The 15,539-nt window shown below is 36.2% G+C and overlaps 1 protein-coding gene across 1 annotated transcript; it reads left to right on the forward strand.

Moving 5' to 3' along the window:
- Positions 1–2,944: 2,944 nt before the first annotated feature.
- On the forward strand, positions 2,945–3,778 carry LOC131957658 (clumping factor A-like; the record flags this gene model as incomplete). Its single annotated transcript, XM_059322397.1, has 1 exon — positions 2,945–3,778. A coding segment is annotated over one exon (834 nt), but the record flags the coding sequence as incomplete, so codon positions are not given.
- Between the last annotated feature and the right edge of the window lie 11,761 nt (positions 3,779–15,539).

Here is a 15,539-nt window from a genome sequence, read left to right on the forward strand (position 1 = left end):
TACCGCGACAAATCGGCCCCGACATAAGAGCTCTGTCAAAAGGGCCAGCAACATATAAACCCCGTCATTTAGGCTCCCGACAAATAGGCTCCCGTCAAAACGAGGCTGTTTAGACTGGGTCGTTTTGTCGGGGGTCTATTTGACGGGGTCATATTAACGGGGCCGATATGAAGGGGGCGATTTGTCACGGGCCGTTTTGACAGTGCACCATCAAATAGAGTCATAAATAGACATAACAAATATAGTTAACACAATTGACATTTGATAAAAAGAAAATAATACCTAAAAAAATCATTAAATCTAAATCTGACTTCATAAGATAAATCAGCATACTAAATTAACAACTATTGATTTTCTATGTTCATAGACTATGACGTTTGAAATAAACAAAGCTTTATAAATATTACTCAAATCATCTCTAATTTTAAAGCTATAACTACTCAATACGATGATCAAGCTAGTATGTAAAGCAAGAATCTTTTAAAAGCACAGAAAACAATGTAACAGTTCAAATAAGCTAATATTTTTAAAAGCAGAGAACAAAGCTTAAATTATAAACTTTTTAGATTTAAAAGATAAGCTGAAGCAGACCTACTACTACAAAGAATCACATGACAAATTAACTTCTGTGTGTACAAACTTGTACTCACCAAATAGTCAAACAGCGCGGGAAGAAAACATTGAGCAGAAATCACGTGAGGTACGTTGTGGCGCGTGTAGACACAGTCTTACAAAAGGCAAATAAAACATATGGTGGCGACACCTGGTGGCTGGGACTCATCAACCACTCAGAACATTCGCCCTGTTGAAAGATCAAGGGAAGAGGATCACAATAAAATAATTGAAAGATCATTTATAGAGGATCACAATAAAACATCGAAAGATCATTTACAGAGGATCACAATAAAATAATTGAAAGATCATTTACAGAGGATCACAATAAAATAATTGAAAGATCATTTACAGAGGATCACAATAAAATAATTGAAAGATCAAGGGAAGAGGATCACAATAAAATAATTGAAAGATCATTTACAGAGGATCACAATAAAATAATTGAAAGATCATTTATAGAGGATCACAATAAAATAATTGAAAGATCATTTATAGAGGATCACAATAAAATAATTGAAAGATCATTTATAGAGGATAACTATAAAAAGATCATTTACAGAGGATCACAATAAAACATCGAAAGATCATTTACAGAGGATCACAATAAAATAATTGAAAGATCATTTACAGAGGATCACAATAAAATAATTGAAAGATCATTTACAGAGGATCACAATAAAATAATTGAAAGATCAAGGGAAGAGGATCACAATAAAATAATTGAAAGATCATTTACAGAGGATCACAATAAAATAATTGAAAGATCAAGGGAAGAGGATCACAATAAAATAATTGAAAGATCATTTACAGAGGATCACAATAAAATAATTGAAAGATCATTTATAGAGGATCACAATAAAATAATTGAAAGATCATTTACAGAGGATCACAATAAAATAATTGAAAGATCATTTATAGAGGATCACAATAAAATAATTGAAAGATCATTTATAGAGGATCACTATAAAAAGATCATTTATAGAGGATCACAATAAAATAATTGAAAGATCATTTACAGAGGATAACTATAAAAAGATCATTTACAGAGGATCACAATTTAAAAAGTGCTTTGTTGTGCTACTGTCCCGCAGATGGTGTTGTCTGATGAATCGGTCGAATGGTCCTTCAATTAGAGGTGGTCGATGGACGACCATCCACGCTGGTCTGTCACATGGTCTATCTCTAGACCATTGTGGTCTAACGCAACATCTTTTTTTTTATCCTAATGTACTTTTCCTGACGATGTGTTTCAGTAAATTATCTACAAACAGAACAAACACCATGAGATATAAACAAACAGAATATATAAGGTAAACTATAAACAAACATAATATAATTATAAAGTAAACTATAAACAAACAGAATATTTAAGGTAAACCAGTGGCGTAGCCAGGATCGTCTCAAGGGGGGGGGGTCCAATTTTTACCCGGGGACAAACTTTCGATTTGCACTCCCCCCCCCCCCTCAAACTTTCGATTTGCACCCCCCCCCCCTCAAACTTTCGATTTGCACCCCCCCCCCCCTCAAACTTTCGATTTGCACCCCTCCCTCAAACTTTCGATTTGCACCCCCCCCCTCTCATACTTTTTCTATATACCGAGGGGTCTATGGGGGGGTTATGACCCCCCTAACCCCCCCCTGCCTACGCCACTGAGGTAAACTATAAACAAACATAATATATAAAATAAACTATAAACAAACAGAATATATAAGGTAAACCATAAACAAACAGAACATACAAGGTTAACCAAAAAACAAATAGAATATAAGGTAATTTATCTACAAACAGAACATACAAGGTTAGCTAGAAATAAAAAGAACATAAAAGGTAAACCTATAAACAAACAGAACATATAAGGTAAATTATCTACAAAGATAACATATAAGCTAAACTATGACCATGTTAACAAATTGTGCACAAATAGTTAAACAGAAAGGTAACTATGAACAAATAAATAATATTAGGTAAACTATAAACAAACACAACATAGAGGGTAAGCTTTGAACAAAAGGTAATTACATTACAGTTTATGTTTTTCTTGTAGCTTTGATAACTTTGAAATGAATCGTTTCATTATCATTTTGTTTCATGTTTTTAGAGGTTTTTTTTTTTCTTACGACACAGTTCCGATTGTGGGTCTTTGCCCCGGCTTATAAGAATTGAGATGATGGTGTGAGCGATGGTGTGAGTGATGGTGTGAGTGATGTTGAGAGTGATGTTGAGAGTGATGTTGAGAGTGATGTTGAGAGTGATGTTGAGAGTGATGTTGAGAGTGATGTTGAGAGTGATGTTGAGAGTGATGTTGAGAGTGATGTTGAGAGTGATGTTGAGAGTGATGTTGAGAGTGATGTTGAGAGTGATGTTGAGAGTGATGTTGAGAGTGATGTTGAGAGTGATGTTGAGAGTGATGTTGAGAGTGATGTTGAGAGTGATGTTGAGAGTGATGTTGAGAGTGATGTTGAGAGTGATGTTGAGAGTGATGTTGAGAGTGATGTTGAGAGTGATGTTGAGAGTGATGTTGAGAGTGATGTTGAGAGTGATGTTGAGAGTGATGTTGAGAGTGATGTTGAGAGTGATGTTGAGAGTGATGTTGAGAGTGATGTTGAGAGTGATGTTGAGAGTGATGTTGAGAGTGATGTTGAGAGTGATGTTGAGAGTGATGTTGAGAGTGATGTTGAGAGTGATGTTGAGAGTGATGTTGAGAGTGATGTTGAGAGTGATGTTGAGAGTGATGTTGAGAGTGATGTTGAGAGTGATGTTGAGAGTGATGTTGAGAGTGATGTTGAGAGTGATGTTGAGAGTGATGTTGAGAGTGATGTTGAGAGTGATGTTGAGAGTGATGTTGAGAGTGATGTTGAGAGTGATGTTGAGAGTGATGTTGAGAGTGATGTTGAGAGTGATGTTGAGAGTGATGTTGAGAGTGATGTTGAGAGTGATGTTGAGAGTGATGTTGAGAGTGATGTTGAGAGTGATGTTGAGAGTGATGTTGAGAGTGATGTTGAGAGTGATGTTGAGAGTGATGTTGAGAGTGATGTTGAGAGTGATGTTGAGAGTGATGTTGAGAGTGATGTTGAGAGTGATGTTGAGAGTGATGTTGAGAGTGATGTTGAGAGTGATGTTGAGAGTGATGTTGAGAGTGATGTTGAGAGTGATGTTGAGAGTGATGTTGAGAGTGATGTTGAGAGTGATGTTGAGAGTGATGTTGAGAGTGATGTTGAGAGTGATGTTGAGAGTGATGTTGAGAGTGATGTTGAGAGTGATGTTGTGAGTGATGTTGTGAGTGATGTTGTGAGTGATGTTGTGAGTGATGTTGTGAGTGATGTTGTGAGTGATGTTGTGAGTGATGTTGTGAGTGATGTTGTGAGTGATGTTGTGAGTGATGTTGTGAGTGATGTTGTGAGTGATGTTGTGAGTGATGTTGTGAGTGATGTTGTGAGTGATGTTGTGAGTGATGTTGTGAGTGATGTTGTGAGTGATGTTGTGAGTGATGTTGTGAGTGATGTTGTGAGTGATGTTGTGAGTGATGTTGTGAGTGATGTTGTGAGTGATGTTGTGAGTGATGTTGTGAGTGATGTTGTGAGTGATGTTGTGAGTGATGTTGTGAGTGATGTTGTGAGTGATGTTGTGAGTGATGTTGTGAGTGATGTTGTGAGTGATGTTGTGAGTGATGTGAGCGGAGTTCAGAAAACTGTGCTGTTATCGTACGGCTGAGCGAAGCTATTGTGGCGTGAACTATGTTCACAAACAAGTTACCAACAACACAGGGGCTGTTGATCATGAATATTGTAGGCACGCTGGTTAGGCTCAGTATGGAGTGTCTGTAAATAATGCAGTGACGTACTCTGACACGTGTGTGTAAAACTGCATTGATGTATTGTGACACGTGTGTGTAAATCTAAAAATTATGACAGTGGATTCGTCGCGGGTGAACGAATGTATGGTTTCGACGATTACATGAATGAATGATTTAAGGATTTGTGAAAAAGAAACCGTTATTTGATAGAGCATCATAATGACGTACGTACAACTCTTTTGTTTTTCATCTAGAAAAAAATCTATACCTGCCTATGGGGGCGAGGGGGGGGGGGGGTAGTAGCTCAGGCGTTGAAAGAGGGCGACTACTTCGAAACACAACCCTCTAACTTAATAGAATCGTAATATAATTCACCTTAGTCAATACTTTCATTCTACAACAGAAATAGGTACCCGCTGCATGTAAGGGGGTGGACCTTATGTCAATGTGGTTGTGTGGCCCTCAAACAACTGCTACTGTCACGTTGCCTTACATCTATCTCCCACTGCCACGTTGCCTACCATCCACCTCCTACTGTCATGTTGCCTACCATCCACCTCCTACTGTCATGTTTCCTACCATCCATTTCCTACTGTCATGTTGCCTACCATCCATTTCCTACTGTCACGTTGCCTACCATCCACCTCCTACTGTCATGTTGCCTACCATCCACCTCCATCTGTCACGTTGCCTACCATCAACCTCCTACTGTCACGTCGCCTACCATCCACCTCCTACTGTCACGTTGCCTACCATCCACCTCCTACTGTCACGTTGCCTACCATCCACCTCCCACTGCCACGTTTCCTACCATCCACCTCCTACTGTCACGTTGCCTACCATACACCAACTACAGTCACGTTGCCTACTATCCACCTCCTAATGTCACGTTGCCTACCATCCGCATCCTACTGTCACGTTGCCTACCATCCACCTCCTACTGTCACGTTGCCTACCATCCACCAACTACAGTCACGTCGCCTACCATCCACCTCCTAATGTCACGTTGCCTACCATCCAACAACTACAGTCACGTTTCCTACCATCCACCTCCTACTGTCACGTTGCCTACCATCCACCTTCTACTGTCACGTTGCCTACCATCCTTCTCCTACTGTCACGTTGCCTACCATCCACCTCCCACAGCAACAATGGCAGCCAGACCTCAGCCTTACATTTATATTGCAACAAGGGACAAAATCCGAAAAGAATCAATCAAAGAACACCATCAGATTTATCGAACATCCATACTGACGTCAAATATTAATTTTTTAATGCTTCCGATAATCGAGATAATTTTTGTCAAAAAAAAAATCCCTCCCTGATAACGTCGCAAGCTGCACATCCTATTGCGTCTTGGGTTACTTCACTCATTAAATCCCAAACCTCCCGGTGGGCGATATCGATTCCTTGTAAACAAATGACACCGATTACTCCGATTAGTGTTTCTCCTAATGCAGCAAATTGACTAAAATTATTAAAATAATCGTTTGCATGCAGGTCGGGTTTGTAATAGATAATGAAGTTCCCTAGCGTGTGTTTGTACGTGTATTGTTTTAGTGCGGCAAGTATATAAAGATGCAGCGGAGCTGGGGATACGATAGTAGTTTAGTTTCGAATCTGTTCGAAACGTTGAAACGGTGAGTGCAAATAGGAAAGTAACACATCAAGGCGAACTGAACTTCAGTAACATATTGTATGTCACATACACCAAGCACATTTAACGTGTCTTTCTACGAGTATGTCTGTGTGTATGCGAGTGTATATGTATTCAGTATTCGAATTTTTTGGTAAATTGGATCTGAAAAATGTCAACTGTCCCCCGTAGAGGCGAGAAATCGTGTTGTTGTTTGAGAACGTGTTTGAAAGTTGAGTTTTGCCACCATTTGAGTTGCTAGTTTATGAACACATAAAGAAGAGAGGGGGGGGGGGGGGGGGCGGGTTTTACTATGAAATCACCAAAATAAATTTTTAAAAAAACATAATTGAAACAAGCTCCCTAATAAAAGTAGGCCTACATTTCACTGTCTCCTGGCATTGCAAAGATTTTAACTTTGATTTTTTTTTTTCACTATGATAGCTTGATAATAAAATTTACAAATCTTTCTAAAAACTTCGCCAGCCATCGAAATTAACTTGGAGTACATCTCTAGCGGCTAGAAGAAGCTGCTCGCGTGGGATCCTGGGGGAATGTGAAGATCTCTCTTACTGCGGTGGATGAGCGGATGTTGAAAGTAGGTCGTCTGCGCTTGTTCAAAGAGAGGCCAGTGGTACTCCCCTGAAGACTTTCCAGACGATATCAGGCAATCATTCGTTTTGTTAGACGTTTTAAGTGTATAAAATGGAAACGTCGCTCAATTTTTCTGTGTGAAGAAAATTTGATCACTATACAACGTTCAAGTGGTACAAATTCTTCCGTTTGGTAAGAAAAAAAAAAACATTCGAATCCCAGCGGCTCATATGTTAAAAATTGAACGGGAGTTATGTTGTTTTATTTTTATTTTCATAGCTTTTTAAAGATGAGATTAAATTAACTTTATGCGATAGATCAGGCTTTTGCATCTTGTGAAGGGAGATCAAAGGGAAGCCCATCTAAAAGCCATACAAAGTTATGGCTGTAACAGCCGTTGTGTGCGTATTGTGGTCGGTGTTGGTAGAGGCTGTAGAAATGTCGTGGGCCTTTGTTTGGTCGTCGTCTTAAGATGTGGGCCGTTATTGGTGGGCCGTGGCTTGGCCGTGGTGAAATGAGGCCTTTTTTTTGAGGGGGGGGGGGGAATACGTCCCTTGGTCGTGTTATCAAAATGTGGTCGGTTACTCGTGTTCAGTGGCTAGTCTATGGTCTACATGCTTTGTTGACGGTGGGCTGTATCCCAGGTATGGTCTTCTAGATGTGGGCCCCGCAGTTCAAATCCTTAAATTGCTCTAGCCTCTACCCGACCTCAAGTGTCTATAGCCTCTATCCGACCACAAATTGCTATAGCCTCTTTCCGACCGGGGGCGGAACTACAGTGCCGGGGGGGGGGGGGGCACGCCGTTTAGGGACCCACAGCCGACCATAATCAATTTCTTTTTTAGTTAAAAAATGTAATTATCTTTCATTTTTACTTTCTCGTATATACGAAGTATAGAGAAAGTCTTGTAATCGTGCAAAAAAAAATTTTTTTAGATTTTTACAAATCTCGACGTATTACATCTCACTGATACGAAAAAAACATAATTTTGCAATCTTGTCCGTATGTCTGTGTGTCTGTGTGTCTGTGTGTGAGTGTGTGAGTGTGTGTAAACACGATAACTTGAGTACCGTTACAGCTAGGTTGATGAAATTTCATATATAAGTATTTTATCAAAATCGTAGATCCGTATCAATTTTTGAGTGATTTCCGATAACCGGAAGTGGTACTTTTTCTACTTTGAATTTTTCAAAAGCCTATAACTTGAGTACTATTTCAGATAGATAAATGAAATTTCACATGTAAGTACAAAAAATCTAATTCTCTACCTTCTGTTAAATTTTGAGTAATTTCCGTTGACCGGAAGTAGTAATTTACGCTACTTCCGATTTCTCAAAAAACTAATGTAAATTTTTAAAGTACTAATAATATTGCGCACCATTATGAACATCTTTATTCGGCGTTCGCTTGGTGTGCAATACTTTTTTCTATGAGATTCTATTTTATTTTAACACGTTTTTCTTAACTCAGCTTCGCGTTTGTTTGTTTGTTGTTAAAATTGACATCGAAAATTAGCCCACTTCTGATTGCTCTAGAGACCTGAAATTTGGCATGCATGCTACTTTCGCCTAACAATCTCAGATGCAATCATAAAAACTAGCAATTAGTGACCGTAATTAGCTTAATTTAATTACGCCCCAAGGACCATAAAATTGAGGACATGATTTCTAAAGATACCGACAAGACTTGAGGCCTATTGACACAGTTACTTCGGCCCCAATCGATGTGAGCGCGCTGGCCGTGATCGTATAGTGGTTAGTACTTCGCGTTGTGGCCGCGACAACCCAGGTTCGAATCCTGGTCGCTCAAGATTTTTTTAGTCCGTGTATTTATAAACACTTTTTTAAAAACCACGTTTTTCATGTGTAGCAACGGACTAAAAAGGAGAAAATAAAATACTTAAAAAAAAACTTTTTAAAAAACCACGTTTTTTATGTGTAGCAAGGAGAACGGACACGGTAACACATTGTTAACGGTGACACGGTTGGTACGCTGGGCATGCTAAAATACACATAAACACGTTTTTCCTTAACTCAGCTTCGCGTTTATTTGTTTGTTTATGGGAGATTTGATCACGTGATTCGTGAGTAGATCTCCACGCCAGCAACGTAAATTACACCCTTTCTCTGTTTAAAGCGTATCGGTCGCTCAAGATTTTTTTAGTCCGTGTATTTAAAAACACTTAGTCAAGTCATACTTAATCAAGTGATTAGATAAAGTAGAAAATAAACTATATAAAAAACTTTTTAAAAACCACGTTTTTCATGTGTAGCAACGGACTAAAAAGGAGAAAATAAAATACTTAAAAAAAAACTTTTTAAAAAACCACGTTTTTCTTGTGGACTAAAAAGTAGAAAATAACTATTTACATACATTTGATGACAAAAAACGTGGGTCGGGCAGATGGGTCGGGAAATTTGATGGTGAACGTACCCACGTTTTTTGTCATCAAATGTATGTAAATAGTTATTTTCTACTTTTTAGTCCACAAGAAAAACGTGGTTTTTTAAAAAGTTTTTTTTTAAGTATTTTATTGTTAAACCAGTTGCCATATCGGAACTATAAAGAAACAACGAAACATGGATTTTTGCGATTATTATCATTGTTTGGGGTAGAAAAGAAAATTATTGACGATTTTAGTACCGGCACGTTGATGTCTAATAGTGCATGATATAAGTGTGATATATGATATCTGTGATATATGATATAAGTGTGAGATTTAATTGGGCGGAGGAGATTAATAAATTTAAATCTCTGTAACTTTAAACAACTTTTCATTGTTAATTTGAAGCTTTTTTTAACATCGAAGTACATTAAAAACTTCATAAATGTACGACGTGGGTCGGGCAGATGGGTCGGGAAATTTGATGGTGAACGTACCCACGTTTTTTGTCATCAAATGTATGAACAAAATCTACGATCAGTCATTGGTAGATCCCCTAGGGTCGGAAGAAAAATTTATTTTCCACTTTTTAGTCCACAAGAAAAACGTGTTTTTTTAAAAAGTTTTTTTTAAGTATTTTATTAAAAAGTTTAAGTATTTAAAATGGATTAAAAATCATAACTATATCCCGAGTTCCCATCCCCTGTTGTTTTATCTAATATATAAAGCTCAATTCTGTAACGCATGTTTGTCGTTGGCATTTCTACGGATTTAAGTGTTAGATCAATTATCGTGCGCAGTTGTCTAAATTTATGAGTTAAAAAATTACTATTAAAAGTGTTGGGAAATCATTTTCATTTTTCAAATTATAGTAATAATTGTCGGCATGTTCATTAAACACAAGTTTTAAAAAAATATCATCTTTTACAAAAATTCTAATTATGTTTTTATTTAGTCCTATAGCGCTTACTTCCCTTTGATAAATTAGGCAAAACACAATTACTTCCCTTTATGAAACCATTGCATTAGTTGAAAAGCATTTACTTTTTAATTACTTTGTTTTGGTGTTGGGAAAAAAATAATTACATAATTAGCGGGGATTGATCAAGTGCAAATGTTTTAGGTATTTTACGGATAAGCTTGGAGTATTATAATTGTTCATTAAATTGAAACAGGCGCGTTCGTTTAAGTGAGTGCAAAAACTATGAATAAGTTGGGGTACTATAGTCGTTTATTAAGCTAAAACAGGCGATTCTGCCCCGGGCGTTTATGTTCGCGTTAGTGTTTTCTTTGTGTTTAGGTGGGTTTGCGTTAGTGGTTGCGTTTTGATTTGGTTCGTTTTTGTTCTTTCTTTTTTCGTTTTTGTTTTTTTTTGTTTGGGTTTGTATTTGTGTTTTTGGTTGGTTTTGCGTTTGGATTTGGTTTGTTTTCGTTTGCTTTTTCGTTGTTTTTTTTTTGGTATTGGTGTTTGTGGTTGGGTTTGTTGTTAGGTTTTTGTTTTCGTTTGTTTTTTCTTTGTGTTTGTATTGGTGTTTGTGGTTGTGGTTGGGTTTGTTGTTAGGTTTTTGTTTTCGTTTGTATTTCTAATTGTGTTAGCGTTATGTTTGCGTTTTGTTGTTTTGGTTGGTTGTGGTTTGGGTGGGCAATGCCGGGTTTATGATGATTACTAAACACACAGGTAATGGTCTTTAACGGAAAGGTTTTTCACAGAAGCCAGAGCAGGGCCTGGCCGGGACGGCTAGTATAAGAATATTTGAGAAAGTTTAGGGGAGATCACTCCCGGTTTATTTACTTGATTGTTGTTTTGTTAAAAGAATACTGTAGCTGCGGTTGGATTATCTTTGTTCTATAGACACCATCCCACGATCTTGTATAATTATCCTTTTTCCTTTTTTAAAACAATTTTGTGAAAGATAGGCAAACGCTTAAACCACTTCCATGACTTATTTCCCTTTTTTTAAATTGTCAAATAGGGGTGCTCATGAGCTCCTTTTAATAGATTTGTACTAAACAATTAAAAAGCAATTACTTCTCTTAATTATTATTTTTTTTAAATACATACCAAAGAATGGCATATTATAAAAAGGAAATATATTTAAAACTAATAATATAAATACAAAAAAAAACCATAACGCTAGAAACTATTACACATACAACGTTTGTATGCTTCATATACTTTTGACGGATTAGCGATCAGGATTTGATATAGCGAACATATATTTAAACCAGGGGTCTCCAAACTACGGCCCGCGGGCCGAATGCGGCCCGCGAGATCCTCTCTTCCGGCCCGCGGAGATATTTTTGTCCACGAAAAAAAAAGTTTGTTGGAGATGGCTGGGGAACTTTGCCCAGAAAAATCAAAGACATGCCCGGAAGAAACTGGCCCCCGAACTGAAATTTAATAGTTAATGCGGCCCTCGGACTGAAAAGTTTGGAGACCCCTGATTTAAACAAAGATTTTCAAAACAGACTAATAGCACACTCAAATTACATGCTCGAGGATAACATTGACGGCATGTTGATGATGTCATAAACAGTGTCATTTGAGTGTGTGGGGCAGAGGCGTAGCGACCCCTCCCGGCGCCCGGGGACAAAACTTTCGATTTGCACCCCCCCCCCCTCGAACTTATCATTTGCACCCCCCCCCCCCATTCTAACTTTCGATTTGAACCCCCCCCCCCTCGAACTTTTCATTTGCACCCCCTTCAAACTTTCGATTTGCACCCCCCTCGAACTTTTCATTTGCACCCCCCTCAAACTTTCAATTTGGCGCCCCCCCCCCTAAGGTCTACGCCCGGGGACATATGTCCCCCCCCGCCCCCCCCCCCCCCCCTCGCTACGCCTCTGGTGTGGGGTGGTGAACTTGTTTTAATATAAAATTTAAAAAAAATTAATTTATTTATTTTTCAAAACTCGAACAAATGCCCTTGCGCAATTTTTTGTGTTCGTAGTTTTCCGTTGCGCATCTTTCCGGTCACCAAAAACGATGTGTGTTAGTTATTATCCATAATACTATCCATAATTCAAGTGTAGCTTTTCTTCGCCCTAATATAGATTCATTAAGACTAGAGCCGAATTTACGTATAATTTAAATAAGTTATAGCTTAGGGCCCCTGCTGTCTTTGGGGGAGGGGGGGGGGGTTGTCTAGTTTAGCAAACTGTGGTGGGCAATTTGCCACCAAAGTAAATTTTTTAAACTTTTTTTTTTAAATTTCTTTTCTTTTTTCAAACCGCGGTGGAGGCCAATATCTATTTCTATTACAGTTAAGCACCCCTACACATTTTTTGTCGACAAACATATTTTACAAACAACATAATATATTTGGCATTGACATATAATATATGGTGTTGAGAGGGGGCCCATATCGAAAACAGCTTAAAGCATTATCAAGTTTAAATCCGCACCCGATTAAGACATTAATACAATGCAAGTTTTCCAAAAAAATACCAGACTGACAATTTTCTTTCAGCACAAAGGAAAATAATTATATTTCTCCAGAGAGAAAACGCGCCCTCTAGAATTATCTATTGTTTTAATTGCTCTAAATTCTAATCGGAACCGGCACAGTACAATAATTTAATCCTGCGCTGTAATTTTTAAAACCAGATACAAAACATTAACGTCACGGTTGGTTTTTCTTTAACTTATTCTACGCAGCGGTATTTGCATTGACTGGCGGAAACGTTACGTCAGCAGAAAGGGGGCGAAGTGCGTAAGAAAATCGTTACAAACTGCAGTTATTCCACCTGAGCAGTGAGTCACATCTGTAGTTGATCAAACAACGTTGTACAACCGATAATTATTTCCCCTCGATTACTATTGGCTTTTCCCGTACAGCCCTGGGCGACGACAGTATTTCTTTTTTACCAAGAACCAGCCTCTTTCCCCCCAGCACACAAGGCATTGCGAATACTAGCTTGATTTTTGTATACATTGTTGGGGAGTTTGGTTTATTATATAGGCCTAGGCCTGCTTGTTCTCTAAACTCTAAAAGTCTAAGTAAGGGATAACAGTAAACTAAGCCGTCAAAAGAGACAGAGTTGCATCCCCTAATGATTATTTAAATCTATTTTTAATCCCAGTTTGCTTACATCATTTAATTACTATTTATAAACTTTATGAACAGTCCATGTCCTAGAAACTGTGTAAAACAAAAAAATTTAAACCTTATAAATAAAATTAAAAAAAAATAAAAAACGTAGGAGGACTGCTATAGATAAAGTTTTGTTTGAAAGGGAAGAACATTTGATTTGATGCCCGTCTCATTTTACTCTACATATCATTCTCACTGCTTAAATATTATATTATTTTCATCAAATACCACATTTATTTCAGCTCTAGTTATAAGCCACTCAACCCACACCACCAAAAAATGCTCTTCAATTTTAATTTTATTTTTTTTCCACAGAACATTGCATTGCCAGTTAATTAAACATTTAAATGTAAATGAAAACTAATACTAAAGCCAATATGGCAAGGCAAACCAACAGCTTAAATAACTTGTCTGAAGCAAAAAAATTGAAAATAAGCTATAAATGTAGGCTAATGTTTGTCAACAGTGTTACAAAAAAATTAAAACTTGTGTTTGTAAGCACAAAAAATGTACTCAGTATTCTTGAGTGCAATAAACTTTCTTTTATTTCTTTTGTCATAAAAAATTTTCTCTTAAGCATAAAACATTTTTCAATGAAGCTACACAAAAAACATATTAAAGTATAGAAAAAACATATCAGTCTTAAAGCAGTCCATTATTTAAAAACTTTCCTTCTTTAATTTTTAATGAAAAAGAGCTGTTCAAATATTTCATCTAATGAAAAAACTATATTTAAATGTGTGCCAGTAAGCAGCTAATCCTATACAAAGACAGACAAGCAAACAATACCTGTAGTTGTATCATATTCAACACATTAACTAAAAAAAGCTTTTGTTTATTTTCTTTGATCCATAAAATAATGCCAACACAATGAAAACCAATTATATTTTTTTTAAATTTTAACACAGTTTCATCTATATCTATATTTATTTTTAAATAACTCAAGTGTTTAAATGTTTTTAACTATTAAGTAATGCACTGACATTCCTGCTATTTCTATGACAAGCCAAATTCAGAATTTTAAAAAAGTTTTGGTCAGTTTGGATGTAGTGAAACTGTTGCGTCTCCTTCCCTAACATCCCCAACTAGTTCAAACAGTCAAAAATAATAAAATCAAACAGATAACACAGTGACCTTTGACCTAAGCAAAACATCAGAACCAATTCATAACAAAACAAAACTACATAATTACGTGGTATGGCTAATAAATCAATACCAAAAAGTGTTACCACAAACATTCGTATGGAATAAAACATGGTTCAAGTAAGTTTCTAGAGCAGACGTCAAAGCAAAAGTGTAAAATAATGAGACAAGTCCACTGGACGGAATGTTCACTTTGGATTGGTCAAATAAATATTGTATAAACAATTATTAATAATGGAATTAATATACGTTAATATAACACCAAAAAACTACTTATATGTAAATAAACTTAGAAAATAATATAAAATAGTTTATTTAAACTAAGATACATCAATATTAATACAGAAAGCAAACAGGACAAAATATGCTTATTTATTTTTGCGCTGTTCATTACTAAATATAATGCTAAATTTAATTACTCTAAATAAAAAGTTTTTTAAAAATTTGCCACTTTAAAAAAAATGCTTGCTAGTTAAATTATCACAGTTGAATCAAGTCATATAAAATTTAACCAAAACCAAATCACATTTCATGTTTTTCACGTAACTGTGCAGCAGAAATTGATTTGAACAAATATTTGTTATTCAATCCTGAGTTATCAATCACAAGCACAGATAACAATCAAATTATTTATTTATTTCAACATTGTTTTAAAGCTTTGGCCTGGACACGCATCTTTGCATGAATTGGCACCAACTGGTTGCCACTATTTTATTACTATGTGTTTTAAACAAGTTCAAAGGTATTATCCAAAAGCTATAACTAAGGCAAAAAATTTAAAAGTAAGCCTAGTTTAAAATTTAATAAAACGCTTTAGTTAAGCTTATGCTAAAAAAACATTACTGCAATGTTCAATTAAATTACATTAAAATATTCATTGACCATCTAGAACTAAATAAAAATTACTATTGAAGAAAAACTGATAACAATAGAAAATTTCCATCACATAGTAGACTAGATGTACAAAAAATTGTAATACAAACGTCATTAAAAAATATTAATACATTAAAATATTTGATTTAAACAGCTAAATCAACTGTTGCTCTTAAAAAAATGTGCTTGAATTAAAAAAATATAAAAACAGCTACTTTAAAATATCACAGTGAGGCTATGTATCTACGAGAATATACAATAAATAGCTTATAGCAAAGATGATTAGAAGTCTGCTTCGATGCTTCGTATCTTTAAAGCCAGTGGTTGTGTATTTACAATTATCTTAGATTTTTATGATTCATCTTAAAGGTAACATTATTCATGATCAATGAAACTAAATGAATTA

Source organism: Physella acuta, unplaced genomic scaffold, assembly GCF_028476545.2.
Source record: "Physella acuta isolate Inbredline_101_S28 unplaced genomic scaffold, ASM2847654v3 ptg001254l, whole genome shotgun sequence".
NCBI lineage: Eukaryota > Metazoa > Mollusca > Gastropoda > Physidae > Physella > Physella acuta.